Raw genomic sequence first — 17207 nt, 5'->3', positions numbered from 1 at the left:
GAACCGCTGCAGTCCATGTGGTGTGGGTACACCCACAGTGCTGTTAGGGAGGGAGTTCCAGGATTTTGACCCAGCAACAGTGAAGGAACAGTGATATATTTCCAAGTCAGGATGGTGAGTGGCTTGGAGGGGAACTTCCAGGTTGAATAGGCTGGGCCTGTATCCAATACAGTTTAGAAGAATGAGAGATGACCTTATTGAAACATGAGATCCTGAGGGGACTTGACAGGGTGGATGCTGAACAGATGTTTGCCCTTGTGGGTAAAACTAGAACTGGGGACGGTTTAAAAAAATAAGATCGAATTTAAGATGAAGATGAGGAGAATTTTTTTCTGAGTCTTGAATCTTTGGAACCTTGTTCCTGGGAGAGCGGTGGAGACAGGGTCATTCAGTATTTTTAAGGCAAAGGTAGATGGACACCCTTGTTAGTCAAGAATCTAAGGCTTTTGGGGATAGGTGGGGAAGTGTGAATGGATCTCCAATCAGATCAGCCGATGGGGCAGGCTCGAGGGGCGTTTTTATTTTCCAGCCACCTCGAGGCAGACAGGACTGTGGTTTAATGTTTCACATGGAACTATTGGAGGGATTTTATGCTCTTTGACACCAAGATGCCAATTGCTGCTTTTAATTGGGTGTTTGCTTTGCCTTGGTCAGGGAAATGAGTTATCAGCTGTTTGAAGTCAGAATTTCTTTGTCTTGTCCCCCAGATCATTATGCCAGAGGCATGTGTTCCCTGTGGGAGACGGATCCGATTTGGACGGATAGCTCTGAAGTGTCAGAGCTGCAGTGTGGTAACCCATCCAGATTGTAAGGATCGATGTCCGGCACTTTGTGCACCCAATTTCACTGTGACCTCTGTCAAAAATGGTGAGGTATGGACACGGGGTGGAATAGTTCCCTCTTCAGTCTCTCGAGCAACAACAACTTGCTGGAGAGAGGGCTTTAAACTAAATGGGAAGGGTTCTGGAAAAGGGGATATGTAGGCTTACAAAGCAAAAGGATAAGGCAGTGTTGCAGGGCAGCTATTTAGGTATTAATACCCAGAGTGTAACAGGAAGGGACAGAGTGTACAAACATTAAAAAGCAGCAAATAGACTCAGGGAAAATAATGGTTTTAAAAAAACATAATTAATGGCTCTTTACTTAAATGTGTATTGCATTCAAAACAAAATAAATTTATTAATGGCATAAATAGAGGTTAATGGGTATGATTTTATAGCCATTAGAGATGTGGTTACAAGGAGATGAAAACTGGGAACTAAATCCTCGGGTATGTGACTTTTCGAAAGCACAGGCAGGAAGGAAAGGGGGGTGGGGTAGCTTCGTTACCGTGAGATGGAATAAGTACGATAGCAAGAAAGCATCTTGGATCGGAAGATGTGGAATCTGTATGGGTGGAGATAAGAAATAACAAGGGGAAGAAGACACTGATGGGGCGTAGTCTATAGGCCCCCGATGGTAGCTATACTGTAGGACAGGCAATAAATCAGGAGATAATTAGGACATGTAAAAAAGGCAGTACTTTCACCTTCTTGTAGATTGGGAAAATCAAATTGGCAGAGGTAGACATGAGCAAGAATTCAGTGTTATAATCCCAGCTGTGGTTACCCATAGGACCATAAGACATAGGAGCAGAAATTAGGCCAATCAGCCCATCGAGTCTGCTCCGCCATTCAATCATGGCTGATAAGTTTCTCAACCCCATTCTCCCGCCTTCTCCCCATAACCTTTTGATCCCCTTACCAATCAAGAACCTATCTCTCTCGGTCTTAAATACACTCAATGACCTGGCCTCCACAGCCTTCTGTGGCAATGAATTCCACAGATTCACCACTCTCTGGCTAAAGAACTTTCTCCTCATCTCTGTTCTAAAAGGTCTTCCCTTTACTCTGAGGCTGTGCCCTCGGGTCCTAGTCTCTCCTATTAATGGAAACATCTTCCCCACGTCCACTCTATCCAGGCCTTTCAGTATTCTGTAAGTTTCAATCAGATCCCCCCTCATCCTTCTAAACTCCATCGAGTATAGACCCAGAGTCCTCAAACGTTCCTCATATGTTAAGCCTTTCATTCCTGGGATCGTTCTCGTGAACCTCCCCTGGACCCTCTCCAGGGCCAGCACATCCTTCCTGAGATACGGGGCCCAAAATTGCTCACAATATTCTAAATGTGGTCTGACCAGAGCCTTATAAAGCCTCAGCAGCACAGCCCTGCTTTTATATTCTAGTCCTCTTGAAATAAATGCCAACATTGCATTTGCCTTCCCCTGGACAAGCTCGATCCCAGAGTGGAACCCACAGTGATCGATCCTCACTTTTATTTTTGTTTGTTTAGATACGTAGAGAGTGGCTAGGGAACAGAGTCATAGGAGTCAGCTGATCTACTTTTAACAAAAGAATAAAACATTTATTCAGTAAGAAAAGATGAACTATATTACAATACTCCTTCACCCACAGCTATACCTTTACAAATGTATACAGATTTTTAAGGCTAACACAAGTTATAAAAGCTATCTTATACTCTAATGTTGACAGTAAGTACACAGCCCTTGTAAACCTATGGCACCCTGTGGTCAGACACACCGCACTCTGAAACCAAGTGACAGATGCCACCTCAAACAGATGCTATGGATCTCTCCTCAACTCCCCCCAGACACTTGTCACACCGAGAGCCAACCAGTCTCACTAAATTCCATCCTTCACACAAGGGATTCCAATTTCCACTCTTCAGGACCTTGCCTTGGAATCTTCTCCCAAACTGACTTTTTCGCTTAGACACCTTCCACAAGGGTCCACCTTCAGGGTTTCAGACTCTCCTTCTGATGGTCCTCTTCCCTGGGTCACTACATTCACTCAAGTTGTCTTCCATGCACCCTTTCTCACCAATTCAGGCTTAACAGTATGCCACTGCTTCACATGCACATAGCAAAGAATTATAAACCTTCAGTTGTCTCTTTGAACCTTCTTGCTTCTTGCAACCTTTTCTCTCTTTAAATCTGAAGCTTGGAACCTTTCTCTCTGACCCTCCATCTTAACTTCACTTAGGACATTTTCCCAGGTTCCTGTCCTTCCTTTAACTAGAAGGTGTTCTTTGGACTTTCTCTTTTTCCACTCCCCTGGGCTTTTGGGATTTTTCTTGGCTTGGGATTTGCTATCTGTCCATTTTTAGGCTGCTTCTGCTTCACAGCTGCCTTTGAACCAACTGAACTCAAATAGCTTCCAAAACAAACTGCTGTCTTTCCTCTTCTGTGTGTGTGTCTGTTGGTGGAACTGACCTATCTGGCCCCTCTTGCTAGGCAACAGCACTGTTCTTCCTACTCTTGTGTGTTTACTTTCACTTTATGGGGGCTGTAACATTCTCAGTAGAAATGCAAGCAGCCTTTTAAAGTGAAACTAAAACTCCATTTGACCTTTTGTAACACACAGATACAGAAATACAAATCAAACTTTAGCTTTAAAGTTTAAATTCCATTCCTAACACCCACAAATACAAGTATAACTTACTTAAGTTATCTCTATTTCCTAACAATAGCGTATTCGGGACATTTTCCTAGAACAATATATTGTGAATCCAACCAGGGATCAGGCTATTTTGCATTTGGTAATGTGTAATGATGCAGGTTTAATAAATGATCTGAGTGAAGGATGCCCTAGGAAACAGTGACCATAACATGTAGAATTTAACATTCAGTTTGAGAGTGAGAAACTTGGGTCAGAAACAACTGTGCTAAATTTAAATAAGGGTAATTACAATGGAATGAGGGCAGAGTTGGCTGGAGTGGACTGGGAAAGGAGTTTAGCAGAAAAGAGGGTTGATGAACAATGGCAGATGTTTAAGAAAATAGTTCATGACTCTCGACAAAGATATATCCCAGTGAGGAAGAAGGATTCTAGGAAGAGGATAAACCAACCATAGTTAACCAAGAAAGTTAAGAATGCATGTTTTTCTTTCAATTTGATACAATGTGGCAAAGATTGGGAAAATTTTAAAAATCAACAAAAATGACCAAAAAAACGGAGAAAATAAACTGAGGGTAAACTAGCGAGTAATATAAAAACAGTAAGAGCTTCTTTAAATATATAAAAAGGAAGAGAGAGGCCAAAGTGAACATAGGCCCCTTAGAGAATGAAGCTGGGGAAATAATAATGGGGAACCGGAAACGGCAGAGGAGTTGAATGAATTCTTTGCTTCCGTCTTCATGGTAGAAGATACTAATAGTGTTCCAAAAAAATACTAAATCATGGGGCAAAAGTGGGGGAGGAAGTGAATACAATAATTATCACTAGAGGAAAAGCACTCTGGAAACTAATGGGGCTAAAGGTCGATAAGTCCCTTGGACCTAATGAGCTGCATCCTAGGATATTAAAGGAAGTAGCTACAGAGAGAGTGGATGCACTGGTAGTAATCTTCCAAGAATCCTTAGATTCCGGAAAAGTCCCAAAGGATTTGAAAACTGCCAATGTAACACTCTTATTCAAAAAGGGAGGGGGACAAAAAACAGGTAACTATAGGCCCAGTTAGCTTAACATCTGTCGTTGGGAAAATGTTGGAGTTTATTATAAAGGATGCAATAGCAGAGCATTTAGAAATACATAATCTAATCAAGCAGAGTCAGCATGGCTCCATGAAGGGGAAATCATGTCTGACATTTATTAGAATTCTTTGAGGAAGTTACAAGTAGGATAGATAAAGGGGAACTAGTAGATGTAATATATTTGGGTTTCTAAAAGGTGTTTGATAAGGTACCACACATAAGGCTACTTAATAAGAGCCCATAGTGTGGGGGTAGTATATTAGCATGGATAGAGGATTGGCTAACTAATAGAAGGCAGAGTAGGAATAAGGGGAGCATTTTCAGGATGGCAACCTGTAACTGGTGGAGTGCCACAGGGATCAGTGCTGGGGTCACAATGATTTACAATATATTTTAATGACTTAGTACATTCACTTCCCTCATCTATCACCAAGTTTGCAGAAGACACAAAAATAGGTAGGAAAGCAAGGGGTGATGATGACAGTCCACAGAGGTAGAGAAACAGGTTAAGTGCATGGGAAAAATTGGCAGATGGAATATAATGTGGAAAAATGTGAAGTTATGCACTTTGTCAGGAAGAATAGAGGAGCTGAATATTATTTAAATGGAGAAAGACTGCAGAAAGCTACAGCACAGGGGGATTTGGGGGTCCTCGTGCATGAATCATAAAAAGCTAACATACAAGTTCAGCAGGTAATAGGGAAGGCAAATGGAATGTTGGCCTTTATTTCAAAGTGAATGGAGTATAAAAATAGGGAAGTCTAGTTAAAACTATACAAGGCACTAGTTAGACCACACCTAGGATACTGTGAACAGTTTTGGTCCCCTGATCTAAGGAAAGATATCTAAGGAGCAGTCCAGAGGAGGTTCACTAGGTTGATCCGGGTATGGAGGGATTTTCTTATGAAGAGAGGTTGAATAGGTTGGGCCTGTACTCATTGGAATTTAGAAGAATGAGAGACAACCTTATTGGAACATATCAGATTCTTAGGGGTCTTGACAGGGTAAATGCTGAGGGGTTGTTTCCCCTTGTGGGAGAGTCTAGGATCAGAGGGCATAATCTCAGAGTAAGGGGTCACCCATTTAAAACAGATGAGGAGGAATTTTTTCTTCTCAGTGGGTAGTCAATCTGTGGAATTCTTTACTACAGAGGGCTGTAGAGGCTGGGTTGTTAAGTATATTCAAAGCTGAGATAGACAGATTTTTAATCAGTAAGGGAATCAAGGGTTATGGGGACAAGGCAGGAAAGTGGAGTTGAGGATTATCAGATCAGCCATGATCTCATTGAATGGTGAAGCAGACTCGATGGGCTGAATGGCCTACTTCTCCTACATCTTATGGTTGTGGTCTTGCCTTTCTACAGCATAAATTAAAAGCAAAATATTGAAGATGCTGGAAATCTGGAATAAAAACAGAGCCAGAAAAATTTGGGTCTGGCAGCATCAGAGAAACTGAGTTAATGTTTTGAGTCTGTGAGACTCTTCAGAGCATGAGGCCTGTTTAACTTTGTAAAATGTCTCCTGGCCCTTCACTGGAGCATTATCAAACATCGTTTAACAGTGAGTCAGATAAGGAAATATCACAACAGGAGAAAAGTAGGTTTTCAGATGCATCTTAAAGGTGGTGGGGGGTCGGGAGGAGAGGGTCAGGGGGAGAGGGTCGGCGGGAGAATTCCAGAGCTTGAGGACAAGGTAGTTGAAGGTTTGGCTGCCAATGGTGAAACAGTGAAAATCCTGGATGCTCCAGAATTAGAGGAGCACAGATCCCTGAGGATTGTAGGCCTGGAAGCAATTAGAGTTGGGGGAGTGGAGAGAGCCTGGAGGGATTTGAAAACAAGGATGAGAATTTTAAAATAGAGACACTGGCTCCTGGTCAAGCAATGTCGCTCAGTGAGCAGAGGGGCGTTAGGGGAACAGAACTTGGTGTAAAGGTTGGACAGTGCTTTTAGATGAGCTTAAGTTTAGAAAGGGTAGAGTGTGGGAGGACATTCTGGAGGGAATTTCACAGACATGGATGAGGGTTTCAGCAGCAGAATAGCTGAGGCTGGGGTGAGGCCTGGTGATGATACAGATATGTAATCAGAAGTGGAGAAGAGGTGAGAAAACATCAGCTTGTTCCTCTGGTCTGTCCAGTCAGAGCAGAGTTCATTGGTCTTAGTCATGACAGGAGTTGGAGTGAGGGTGGGTCTCAGTGCCATTGGATGGGAGGGGAGAGGGTCCTGGCTCCTGGCTCCTGACCATGTCCAGTGACCCTAGGTGGGTGTTGGCTGAAGAGTTGGTGTTAATCTGGTGCCTCCAGGTTCAGTATCCTGGCTTTGAGGTACCAGAGAGACGCTGGTGTCCATGGAAGGGGCAGACTGAGAGTAACAGAGGCTAACAAAGGGGTGAGTTTCCAGTCACTAACCTCGACATGTCCTCTTTCAGGGAACAGTTGCAGATTTTGCTCCACAGACAATTCCCATGATCCCATCTCTGGTCGTCCATTGTATCAATGAAATTGAACAAAGAGGCTTACAGGAGGTGAGGAGCCTTGTGAACTAACTCAAAGAATGAGGTTTATTAGTGACCATTGAGAGTTGTGTGTGTGTATAGAGTAACTGTAAGGGTGGAATCTAACTGAGGGATTCAGGGATCTGTTTACAGGTTATTTGGTCCTGTGTGGATGGGAGGGGTTATTAGGTGGTTGCTGGGTCTGACCATCCTCCACACTGCCTGTAGCAGAGTGGTGACCTGGCCCAGGGTGTTGTCAGCTGAGATGCTGTGTGTAATTGGGACAATGTGTTGTGTGTTGGGGTGGCATGTTGTCCTAACACTCTGCTTGCTGTCTATCTCTCTCTCTCTCTCTCCCTCCCAGCCTGGGATTTACAGGATACCTGGTGGTGAGCGGACAGTGAGGGAGCTGAAAGAAAACTATGTGCGAGGGAAGGGTCTCCCATTGCTCGGTCGAGTCTCCAACATCCATGTGGTTTGTGGGTTGCTGAAGGACTTTCTCCGTAAACTGAAAGAGCCTCTGGTGACCTTCAAGCTCCACTCAACATTCATGGCACTGACGGGTATGGCAACTCCTCTCTCACCAAGCTCCAGGTGGTCGTGACGTTCTCCACTTCCTATCCTCTGCATTCTGTACAGTTCTGGACATGGAGGTTGGGTTTTATTGTGTTGGATCCTTCCTGGATGTTTATGGAATTAATGTCACAGAAACAGGCCATTCTGCCTATCCGCTCCATGCTGGTGTTTCTTCTCCACACGGACCTCCTCCCAAACTGTTTCATCTCCCCCTATCAGCATATCCTTCTATTCCTTTCTTCCTCATGTCTATCCAGCTTCCCCTTGAATCCATCCATACTATTTGTTGTAATGTCTTTAAGGGATAGCAGCATGACATCACTAAAAGGGAAGTATGCTATGCAATCCAGTCTTGGTTTCACTTTTGCTATTGAGCCAAGTGCACACGCACAGCTCTGCTGCTGATGTCTTCAAGCTTTATACCTGTTATAACTGTTCTCATGTGCCTAGTCTTAATAAATGAACCAACAAGGTTAACCCAATCCGTTATGAGTGGTGTTTATCAGTATAAACATGATATCATTTGCCTAAACACCAATCACCCCTCCCATCCAAATGGAATCATCACCCCTAGGTCTAGCCTTTCAAAACTCCTTGTAACTTTAAAGACCTCTACCAGGTACTCCCTCCATCCCTGTTCCCTATGAACAGGCTGGGGGTCTTTCTGCATCTTTTCTGATGGCTGTAACCTCTTCATCCTGTTATCACCTTTTCTACACTAGCCCCAAGAACCCCTCTCCTTTTTCTCAACTATGGAGAGAACACGTGTTCAATGTTTCACATGTAGATCAACCGAGGTGTGATTCAAATTTAACGTAACTGGGTTTGCTCCAAGTCCTTTGAATCATAGAAAGTTTACAGCACAGAAAGAGGCCACTCTGCCCACATGTCTGTGCCAGCCCAGAAACAAGCCACCCAGCCTAATCCCCCCTTTAACTGTGCTAATAATCATGATGCATTCCATCCATTGGATACCAAACAGGTCGTTGCCATCATCTATTGTAGAAAGCAAGCTTGTCAAAGGTTTGAACATTTGATATTAGAATTTCTCAACAAAAGGATGCAGGACAATCCTGAACCTGGATGGAAGGTTCTGTAAAATGTAATATTTTGGGCTCGAGTGCGGCATCACCACCTACAAGGACCTGTTTCTGTGCCTGAAATACCATGGTGAATGCTCCTGCAGTGGGCCAGCACTGACATGATGGGCTGAATGGCCTCCTTTTGCTCTGTAACCATTCTGATTGTATGAGTCCTCTAATTTGTTCAAACTTCACTATCCATGCCTGCTGTTTCTAATGGTGACTAGTTATTGTTTGTTAAACACTAAAGTGGGGAATTTCCTTTATTTGATTTTTTTTTTTTGCTTTGAATAATTTGAAGGCTGAGCAGCCAGTTCAATAAATATCCCACTTGTCTTGGAGTTGATTTTAATTTGGTCATGTTAGCATTAAAATGAAAATATCCTGATTTGGCGCAAAGACAATAGATTTTAATTCAAAAGGGAACTGAGTTAACCAATGTCCTTTCGGGAAGGAAACCTGCTATCCTTAACCAGCCCAGCTCTCCGGCTCTATCCCACACCAAAAACGTCACCTGCTGTCTGCTCCACACTGTCGAGATCAGGTAATGTTTGGGGAAGTGGGTGTCCCTGTTGAGGCTGATATTTTGTCCTTAAAGCAGTAGTGAGCTACCCTGAACCCCTGAGGCCTGTGTGCTAAAGACATTCCCACAGTGCTGTTAGGCAGGGGTGAGTTCAGGAATGATGTGCGAGACCTGTGCAGTTCTGCTAAACTGTGAAGCTCCAGTCCATGTTTCTATTCTCTCTCTAGACCTCCCAGATAATGAGAGCAGCAGAGGCCTCAGTCGAGCTGTGCACAGCCTGCCTCGTGCTAATCGCGACACGTTAGCCTTTCTCATCATCCATCTTCAGAGGTAAGACTCATCGACCTGAAGCTGGCTGAATGTTTGCAACGTCCTGAGTGGCTTTGATCCAGTTTAAGGCTCAAGACCTTGTTGGGTTCCACAGATTTGCATTTCTACATCACCGTGTGACATCCATGCAAAGCTTCTCATGTGTGCTTAACCTACAATGAAGCAAAGATTTTGGCAGAGCTTTGCACAGCAAGATCCCAGAGAAGCAGCATTGCAATGAATGACCACATGATTGGTTTGAGGGTGAAGTCTCTGCATTCGCAATAGTTCCATTGGATCCTTACCATGCACCCAAGTGGGCAGGATCTCAGGTGAATGTGTCACTGGAGGTCTGCCCCTCTGACATCTGGAACTCTCTGCCTGAGGGGGTGGTAGAAGCAGAAACCCTCATAACATTTAAGTATTTGGTTGTGCACTTGTGATGCCATAGGCTAATGCTGGAAAATGGGATTAGAATAGTTAGGTACTTGTTTGACCAGCACACACTCATAGAAACATAGAAACTAGGAGCAGGAGGAGGCCATTCGGCCCTTCGAGCCTGCTCTGCCATTCAATATGATCATGGCTGATCATCCAACCCAATAACCTGCTCCTGCTTCTCCCCATATCCTTTGATCCCTTTCACCCCAAGAGCTATATCCAACTCCTTCTTGAAAACATACAATGTTTTGGCCTCAACTACTTTCTGTGGTAGCGAATTCCACGGGCTCACCACTCTCTGGGTGAAGAAATTTCTCCCCATCTCAGTCCTAAATGGTCTACCCCATATCCTCAGACTGTGACCCCTGGTTCTGGACTCCCCCACCATCAGGAACATCCTTCCTGCATCTACCCTGTCTAGTCCTGTTAGAATTTTATAGGTTTCTACTATGAGATCCCTCCTCATTCTTCTGAACTCCAGTGAATATAATCCTAACCGACTCAATCTCTCCTCACGTCAGTCCCACCATCCCAGGAATCAGTCTGATAAACCTTCGCTGCACTCCCTCTATAGCAAGAACATCCTTCCTCAGATAAGGAGACCAAAGCTGCACACAATATTCCAGGTGTGGTCTCACCAAGGCCCTGTACAATTGCAGCAAGACATCCCTGTTCCTGTACTCAAATCCTCTGGCTATGAAGGCCAACATACCATTTGCCTTCTTTACCGCCTGCTGCACCTGCATGCTTACCTTCAGCGACTGGTGTACAAGGACACCCAGGTCTCGTTGACCATTCCCCTCTCTCAATTTATAGCCATTCAGATAATAATCTGCCTTCCTGTTTTTGCTACCAAAGTGGATAACCTCACGTTTATCCACATTATACTGCATCTGCCATGCATTTGCCCACTCACTCAGCTTGTCCAAATCACACTGAAGCATCTCTGCATCCTCCTCACAGCTCACCCTCCCACCCAGACTCAATGGGCCGAAGGGTCTTTTTCTGTGCTGTAGACCTCTATGGCTCAATGACAGTGCAAGCTAATACCACACCAGTAACACCTGCAGGATCTGTGCTTGGGGTGGGCCTAACTCAAGGTTTGCATCTTGTGCCTGGACCTGTGCTCCAGCCCAATCAGTGAAGCAGTTGCTCAGGTTGCAAGGTCTAGATTGGGTTTTGTCAGTGAGATGCAGGTGGTGAAGGGAATAATGATTGACCCTGTCTGTCTGTCTGCTGCTAGGGTGATGGAGAGTCCAGAATGTAGGATGGATAAACAGAACATTGCCAGAGTCTTTGGTCCAACCATCGTGGGTCACTCCAACCCCAACCCAAATCCACTGGAGGTCTTTGAGGACACGCAACGCCAGCCAAAGGTTTGTGTCCAGTCCTTGGGACTCTGTCTTTTAGTAACACATTTCCAAGGCAGAGTGATCAGTGGAGGGATCTGCTCCTAGAGTATGTGGATCTGGGTTTGGAAATCCTATTGAAGGAACATAGGAACAGGAGTAGGCCATTCAGCCTGTCAAGCCTGCTCCACCATTCATTAGATCATGGCTGATTATCTACCTCAATGCCAACCTCCTATGCTATCTCCATATCCCTTGATGCCATTGTCATCCAAGGTTCTGGATTGTTCCGAGCCTTGGAGGGAAAGAATGAGATGGAGAAGTTCAAGCAACTGAACTAGGTTTTACTGAAGGGGGCAGGGTAAGGACTAGAAAGATACAGCAGAAGAGGAGCCCATTGTGCCTCTATTTCACCTCTGGTTCTTTTGCTAATTACTTTAAATCTGCCCCACAATTTCTCCTTATTTACTCTATCAAAACCCCTCTACTAAATCTCCCCTTAACCTTCTCTGCTGTCAGGAGAAAAATCCCAGCTTCTCCAGTCTCTCCACATTAACTGAAGTCTCTCATCCCTGGAACAGTTCCAGTAAAACTCCATCCTACCCTCTCTAGAGTAGTGACATGGTCAGGTCTGTGAACAGCAAGGCCACAATGGAAACTTGAGATTCTGGTAAATGTTTCTCCCAGATCCTGTGTGGAACAAACTGGGGACAACTGGGATCTTTCAAGCTTGTGTGAGAGTGACTGCACCCTCTGAAAGGAGATATCAGCAGCAGGTCTGTTTAATTCATCTGCAGTTAGAGGAGCATAAATTGGGGTGAGGAGTGCTGGACCCCAGGGTATTGTCCCAAATGACCCTGATGGATAGTATTAAGTCTTATGAACAGTTAATGAATCTCCTCTTGTCTGTTGGTGTTTTTTTTTTGGAGAGTTTGTGTTTCTGTTTAATCCAGATTGACAAACACAATTATATAGAGAACTTACAAAACCATCAGGTTCATTTTGGTGTTTATGCTTCACACACTAGCCTCTTCCCACCCCCCTCTTCATCTCACCCATCAACATATCCTTCTATTCCTTTTCACCCCTTGTGCTCATGTAGAAACTAGGAGCAGGAGTAGGCCATTCAGCCCTTTGAGCCTGCTCCACCATTCAATATGGTCATGGCTGATCCTCTATCTCAACGCCATAATCCCACTCTCTCCCCATACCCCTCGACACCTTTAGAGTCTAGAAATCTATTTCCTTAAATATATTCAGTGACTTTGCCTCCACAGCCTCTGAGGTAGAGAATTCCACAGGTTCACTGAGTGAAGAAGTTTCTCCTCATCTCAGTCCTAAATGGTCTACCCTGTATCCTGAGACTGTGACCCCTTGTTCTAGACACCCCCCCCCCAGCCAGAGGAAACATCATCCCTGCATCCAGTCTGTCCATCCCTGTCAGATTTTTATGTTTCAATGAGATCCCCTCTCATTCTTCTAAACTCCAGTGAACAGCGGCCTAGTCAGCCCAATCTCTCCTCATACAACAATCCTGCCATCCCAGGAATCTGGAATCAGTCTGGTATGGTTCGATTTTAAAAATCAAAATATTCACTCCCTCCACCACTGACGCACAGTAGCAGTCACACGTGATGCACTGCACCCACTCACAAAGGCTCCATAAACAGCACCTTCCAAACCCACGACCACTACCATCTAGAAGGACAAGGGCAGCAGATAGATGGGAACACCACCACCTGGAAGTTCCCCTCCAAGTCACTCACCATCCTGACTTGGAAATATATCACCATTCCTTCACTGTCACTGGGTCAAAATCCTGGAACTCCCTCCCTAACAGCACTGTGGGTGTACCTACACCACATGGACTGCAGCGGGTCAAGAAGGCAGCTCACCACCTCCTTCAGGGCAATAAATGTTGGCTTAGCCAGTGACACCAAGATTCCCTAAATGAATAAAAAAAACTTCCTGTCAGCTGTTTCCATTGAGTTTCTGTCCCCACTATAACGGGAATTACCTGTGACCCATGTCAGCTGCAAGTGCCTCTGTCTCATTGATGCTGATCACAGCCCTGGGTCACTGATGTGTAATTACAGTAACCCATTTACACTGGAAATTGTCTGTAAATGTGAATTGGGAATTGATTTAATCATTTATTTATATAAACGACATAGATGACTATGTGGGGGGTAGGATTAGGAAGTTTGTGGATCACACAAAGATTGGCCGGGTGGTTAACAGTGAGGTTGAGTGTCTTGGGAAGATATAGACAGGATGGTCAAATGGGCAGATAAGTGGCAGATGGAATTTAACCCTGAAAAGTATGAGGTGATACACTTTGGAAGGAGTAATTTGACAAGGAAGTGTTCAATGAACGACATGACACTAGGAAGTTCTGAGGAACAAAGGGACCTTGGCGTGTGTGTCCATAGATCTCTGAAGGCAGAGGGACATGTTAGTGGGGTGGTGAAAAAGGCATATGGGACACTTGCCTTTATCAATCGAGGCATAGATTACAAAAGTAGGGAGGTCATGTTGGAGTTGTATAGAACCTTGGTGAGGCCACAGCTGGAATACTGTGTGCAGTTCTGGTCGCCACATTATAGGAAGGATGTGATTACACTGGAGGGGGTGCAGAGGAGATTCACCAGGTTGTTGCCTGGGATGAAACATTTAAGTTATGAAGAGAGGTTGGATAGACTTGGGTTGTTTTAGTTGGAGCAGAGAAGACTGAGGGGCGACCTGATCGAGGTGTACAAGATTATGAGGGGCATGGACAGGGTGGATAGGGAGCAGCTGTTCCCCTTAGTTGAAGGGTCAGTCACAAGGGGGCATAAGTTCAAGGTGAGGGGCAGGAGGTTTAGGGGAGATGTGAGGAAAAACCTTTTTACCCAGAGGGTGGTGAGGGTCTGGAATGCACTGCCTGGGAGGGTGGTGGAGGCGGGTTGCCTCACATCCTTTAAAAAGTACCTGGATGAGCACTTGGCACATCATAACATTCAAGGCTATGGGCCAAGTGCTGGTAAATGGGATTAGGTAGGTAGGTCAGGTGTTTCTCACGTGTAGGTGCAGACTCGATGGGCCGAAGGGCCTCTTCTGCACTGTGATTCTGTGACTAAATGAAAATGGGAATTGAATTAAATCCATGAACTGATCTAATTTTCCCACATCTCTGTCCACCTGAACAAAAAAATACTCTTAATCCTGAAAATTTTCTTATTGGTTCAGGGATCTGGGCATTGCTGGCCTGCCCATCCCTAATTGCCCCTTGAGAAGGTGGTGGTGAGCTGCCTTCTTGAACCGCTGCAGTCCATGTGGTGTAAGTACACCCACAGTGCTGTTAGGGAGGGAGTTCCAGGATTTTGACCCGGCGACAGTGAAGGAATGGCGATATATTTCCAAGTCAGGATGGTGAGTGACTTGGAGGGGAACTTCCAGGTGGTGGTGTTCCCATCTATGTGCTGCTCTTGTCCTTCTAGATGGTAGTGGTCGTGGGTTTGGAAGGTGCTTTGAGGGTCTTGGTGAATGGTATCCTGTAGGTGATTGTACTGCTATCAACAACACTCTACCCCTAATTGAATTTCAATGAAATGTTGAGAAGGATCAAGCACTGAATCCTCTATCTGGTTGGTCTCAATCCCTTTGCTGCTGTTGCATATTCTTCACTCCTTCAGGTTGTGGAGCAGCTTCTCTCATTGTCCTCTGACTACTGGAACCAGATAGTGCCGGTGGGACAGGGTACAGCCCAGATGGGACCCAGCAACACTGAACCAGGTCTCCTCATAGTTGGTGAGAATGCTCTTGTTTTATTTTTAGTAGAAATCTCAGTGACAGACCAAAGCTCTGTGTGGAAGAACAAATTGGGATGGAGTGTCTGGGATTCAGAGGTCAGCCAGTGGTGAATGGTGGTGGAGGCCAGTTTGGTGGGTTACTGAGGATGTTGGAAAGAGGGAGTGGGTAGGTGAACAAAGCAATGCGTGAGAGGTGAGAGGGGGGCACACTTAAAGCAGTTGAGTGTGGAACAACATACTCAGACATTTACAGCACAGAAAGCTGTTCAGCCCATCTTGTCCGCACCAGTCAAAAGGATCTGACTACACTAATCCCATTTTCCAGCGCTTGGCCCATAGCCCTGGAGGCTGTGGCAACGCAAGTGAATATCTAAACACTTCTTAAATGTTACAAGAGTTTCTGACTCAGCCACCTTTTCAGACACTGAGTTCCAGACTCTCACCACCCTCTGGGTGAAAATATTTCTCAACTCCTCTTATCCTTCTACCTCTTGTCTTAAATCTATGCCCCCTGATTATTGACTCCTCTGCTAATGGAAAAAGTGCCTTCCTATCGACCCTATCTATGCCCCACATAATCTTATCCACCTCTATCAGGTCTTCTCTCAACCTTCGCTGCTCCAAGGAAAACAACCCCAGCCTATCCAATCTTTCCTCATAGCTCTGACCCTCCAGCCCAGGCAGTGTCCTGGTAAATCTCCTCTGCACCCTCTCCAGTGCAATCACATCCTTCCTATAATGTGGTGACCAGAACTGCACACAGTACTCCAGCTGTGGCCTAATTAGTGTTTTATACAGTTCCAGCATAACCTCCCTGCTCTTGCCTTTATTAGCCGAGGCATAGAATACAAGTATCCCATATGCCTTCTTAACCACCTTATCTACATGCCCTGCTACCTTCAGGGATCTGTGGGCATACACACCAAGGTCCCTCTGATCTTCAGTACTTTCCAGGGTCCTACCTGGGTTCATAGTGTAATCTCTTGCCTTGTTACCCTCCCCATGTGCATTATCTCTCACTTTTCCAGGTTGAATTCTGTTTGCTACTACTCTCAGGAATTCCCAAGCCCCTTAGACCCAATGATTTTTTTTTTTTTGAAGTGTAGTCACAATTACAGGAAACTCAGCAGCCAATTTGAGCACAGCAAGATTCCACAAACAGCAATCTGATGATCAGATCGGTTTTGATGATCTGGGGATAAATACTGCTCGAGACACAGGGAGCTCTGCTGCTCAGGTCAGTTCCATCCTCCTGCGGGGGTAAGGTCTCTGTTTTAGCGTCTCCCTCATGCTGACCCTTTGTCAGTGTGGTTCTCCATTGCAGCTTTAGATCCACATCCTCTGTCCTGGGCTCTGTCACAAGCTGACATCAAGGACTCTGAACTATTGCATGTGTGGCCAGTGGTGTCTTCTGAGTGGACCCTCAAACTGCAAATGGGTCCAGCATTTCATTTGGATCCATGTTCTCATCGATCACTCCAACCCCACCTAGGGGGTCTTAGAGCTTGTGGCTGGCCACCTCATTTTGATGGGGGTTGGTGTCAGGCCTACCCTAATGGATTCTAACTGCTTTCTCCTGGGACTGGAGATTCCCCTCCCAGGCACTCCCCTCGACGCTGGCCTGATTCCCCTCCCAGGCACTCCCCTCGACGCTGGCCTGATTCCCCTCCCAGGCCCTCCCCTCGACGCTGGCCTGATTCCCCTCCCAGGCACTCCCCTCGACGCTGGCCTGATTTCCCCTCCCAGGCACTCCCCTCGACGCTGGCCTGATTCCCCTCCCAGGCACTCCCCTCGACGCTGGCCTGATTCCCCTCCCAGGCACTCCCCTCGACGCTGGCCTGATTCCCCTCCCAGGCACTCCCCTCGACGCTGGCCTGATTCCCCTCCCAGGCACTCCCCTCGACGCTGGCCTGATTCCCCTCCCAGGCACTCCCCTCGACGCTGGCCTGATTCCCCTCCCAGGCACTCCCCTCGACGCTGGCCTGATTCCCCTCCCAGGCACTCCCCTCGACGCTGGCCTGATTCCCCTCCCAGGCACTCCCCTCGACGCTGGCCTGATTCCCCTCCCAGGCACTCCCCTCGACGCTGGCCTGATTCCCCTCCCAGGCACTCCCCT

The 17207-nt window shown here is 45.9% G+C and overlaps 1 protein-coding gene across 1 annotated transcript in view; it reads left to right on the top strand.

The window, feature by feature from the left end:
- The window catches only part of LOC121285054 (rac GTPase-activating protein 1-like), a 47268-nt gene extending 30611 nt beyond the window's left edge, over positions 1 to 16657 (top strand). Inside the window, exons 9-15 of the mRNA XM_041201175.1 lie at positions 708 to 872; positions 6955 to 7050; positions 7385 to 7583; positions 9429 to 9531; positions 11195 to 11327; positions 14975 to 15089; positions 16416 to 16657. Of these exons, the coding sequence (XP_041057109.1) occupies positions 708 to 872; positions 6955 to 7050; positions 7385 to 7583; positions 9429 to 9531; positions 11195 to 11327; positions 14975 to 15089; positions 16416 to 16657 (1053 nt within the window). The remainder of the gene's footprint in view (positions 1 to 707; positions 873 to 6954; positions 7051 to 7384; positions 7584 to 9428; positions 9532 to 11194; positions 11328 to 14974; positions 15090 to 16415) is intronic.
- Positions 16658 to 17207: the final 550 nt, after the last annotated feature.

Source organism: Carcharodon carcharias, chromosome 12 (assembly GCF_017639515.1).
Source record: "Carcharodon carcharias isolate sCarCar2 chromosome 12, sCarCar2.pri, whole genome shotgun sequence".
Classification (NCBI taxonomy): Eukaryota; Metazoa; Chordata; class Chondrichthyes; order Lamniformes; family Lamnidae; genus Carcharodon; species Carcharodon carcharias.
Note: the sequence above shows the minus strand (reverse complement) of the source record. Positions and strands in the feature narration are given on the sequence as shown.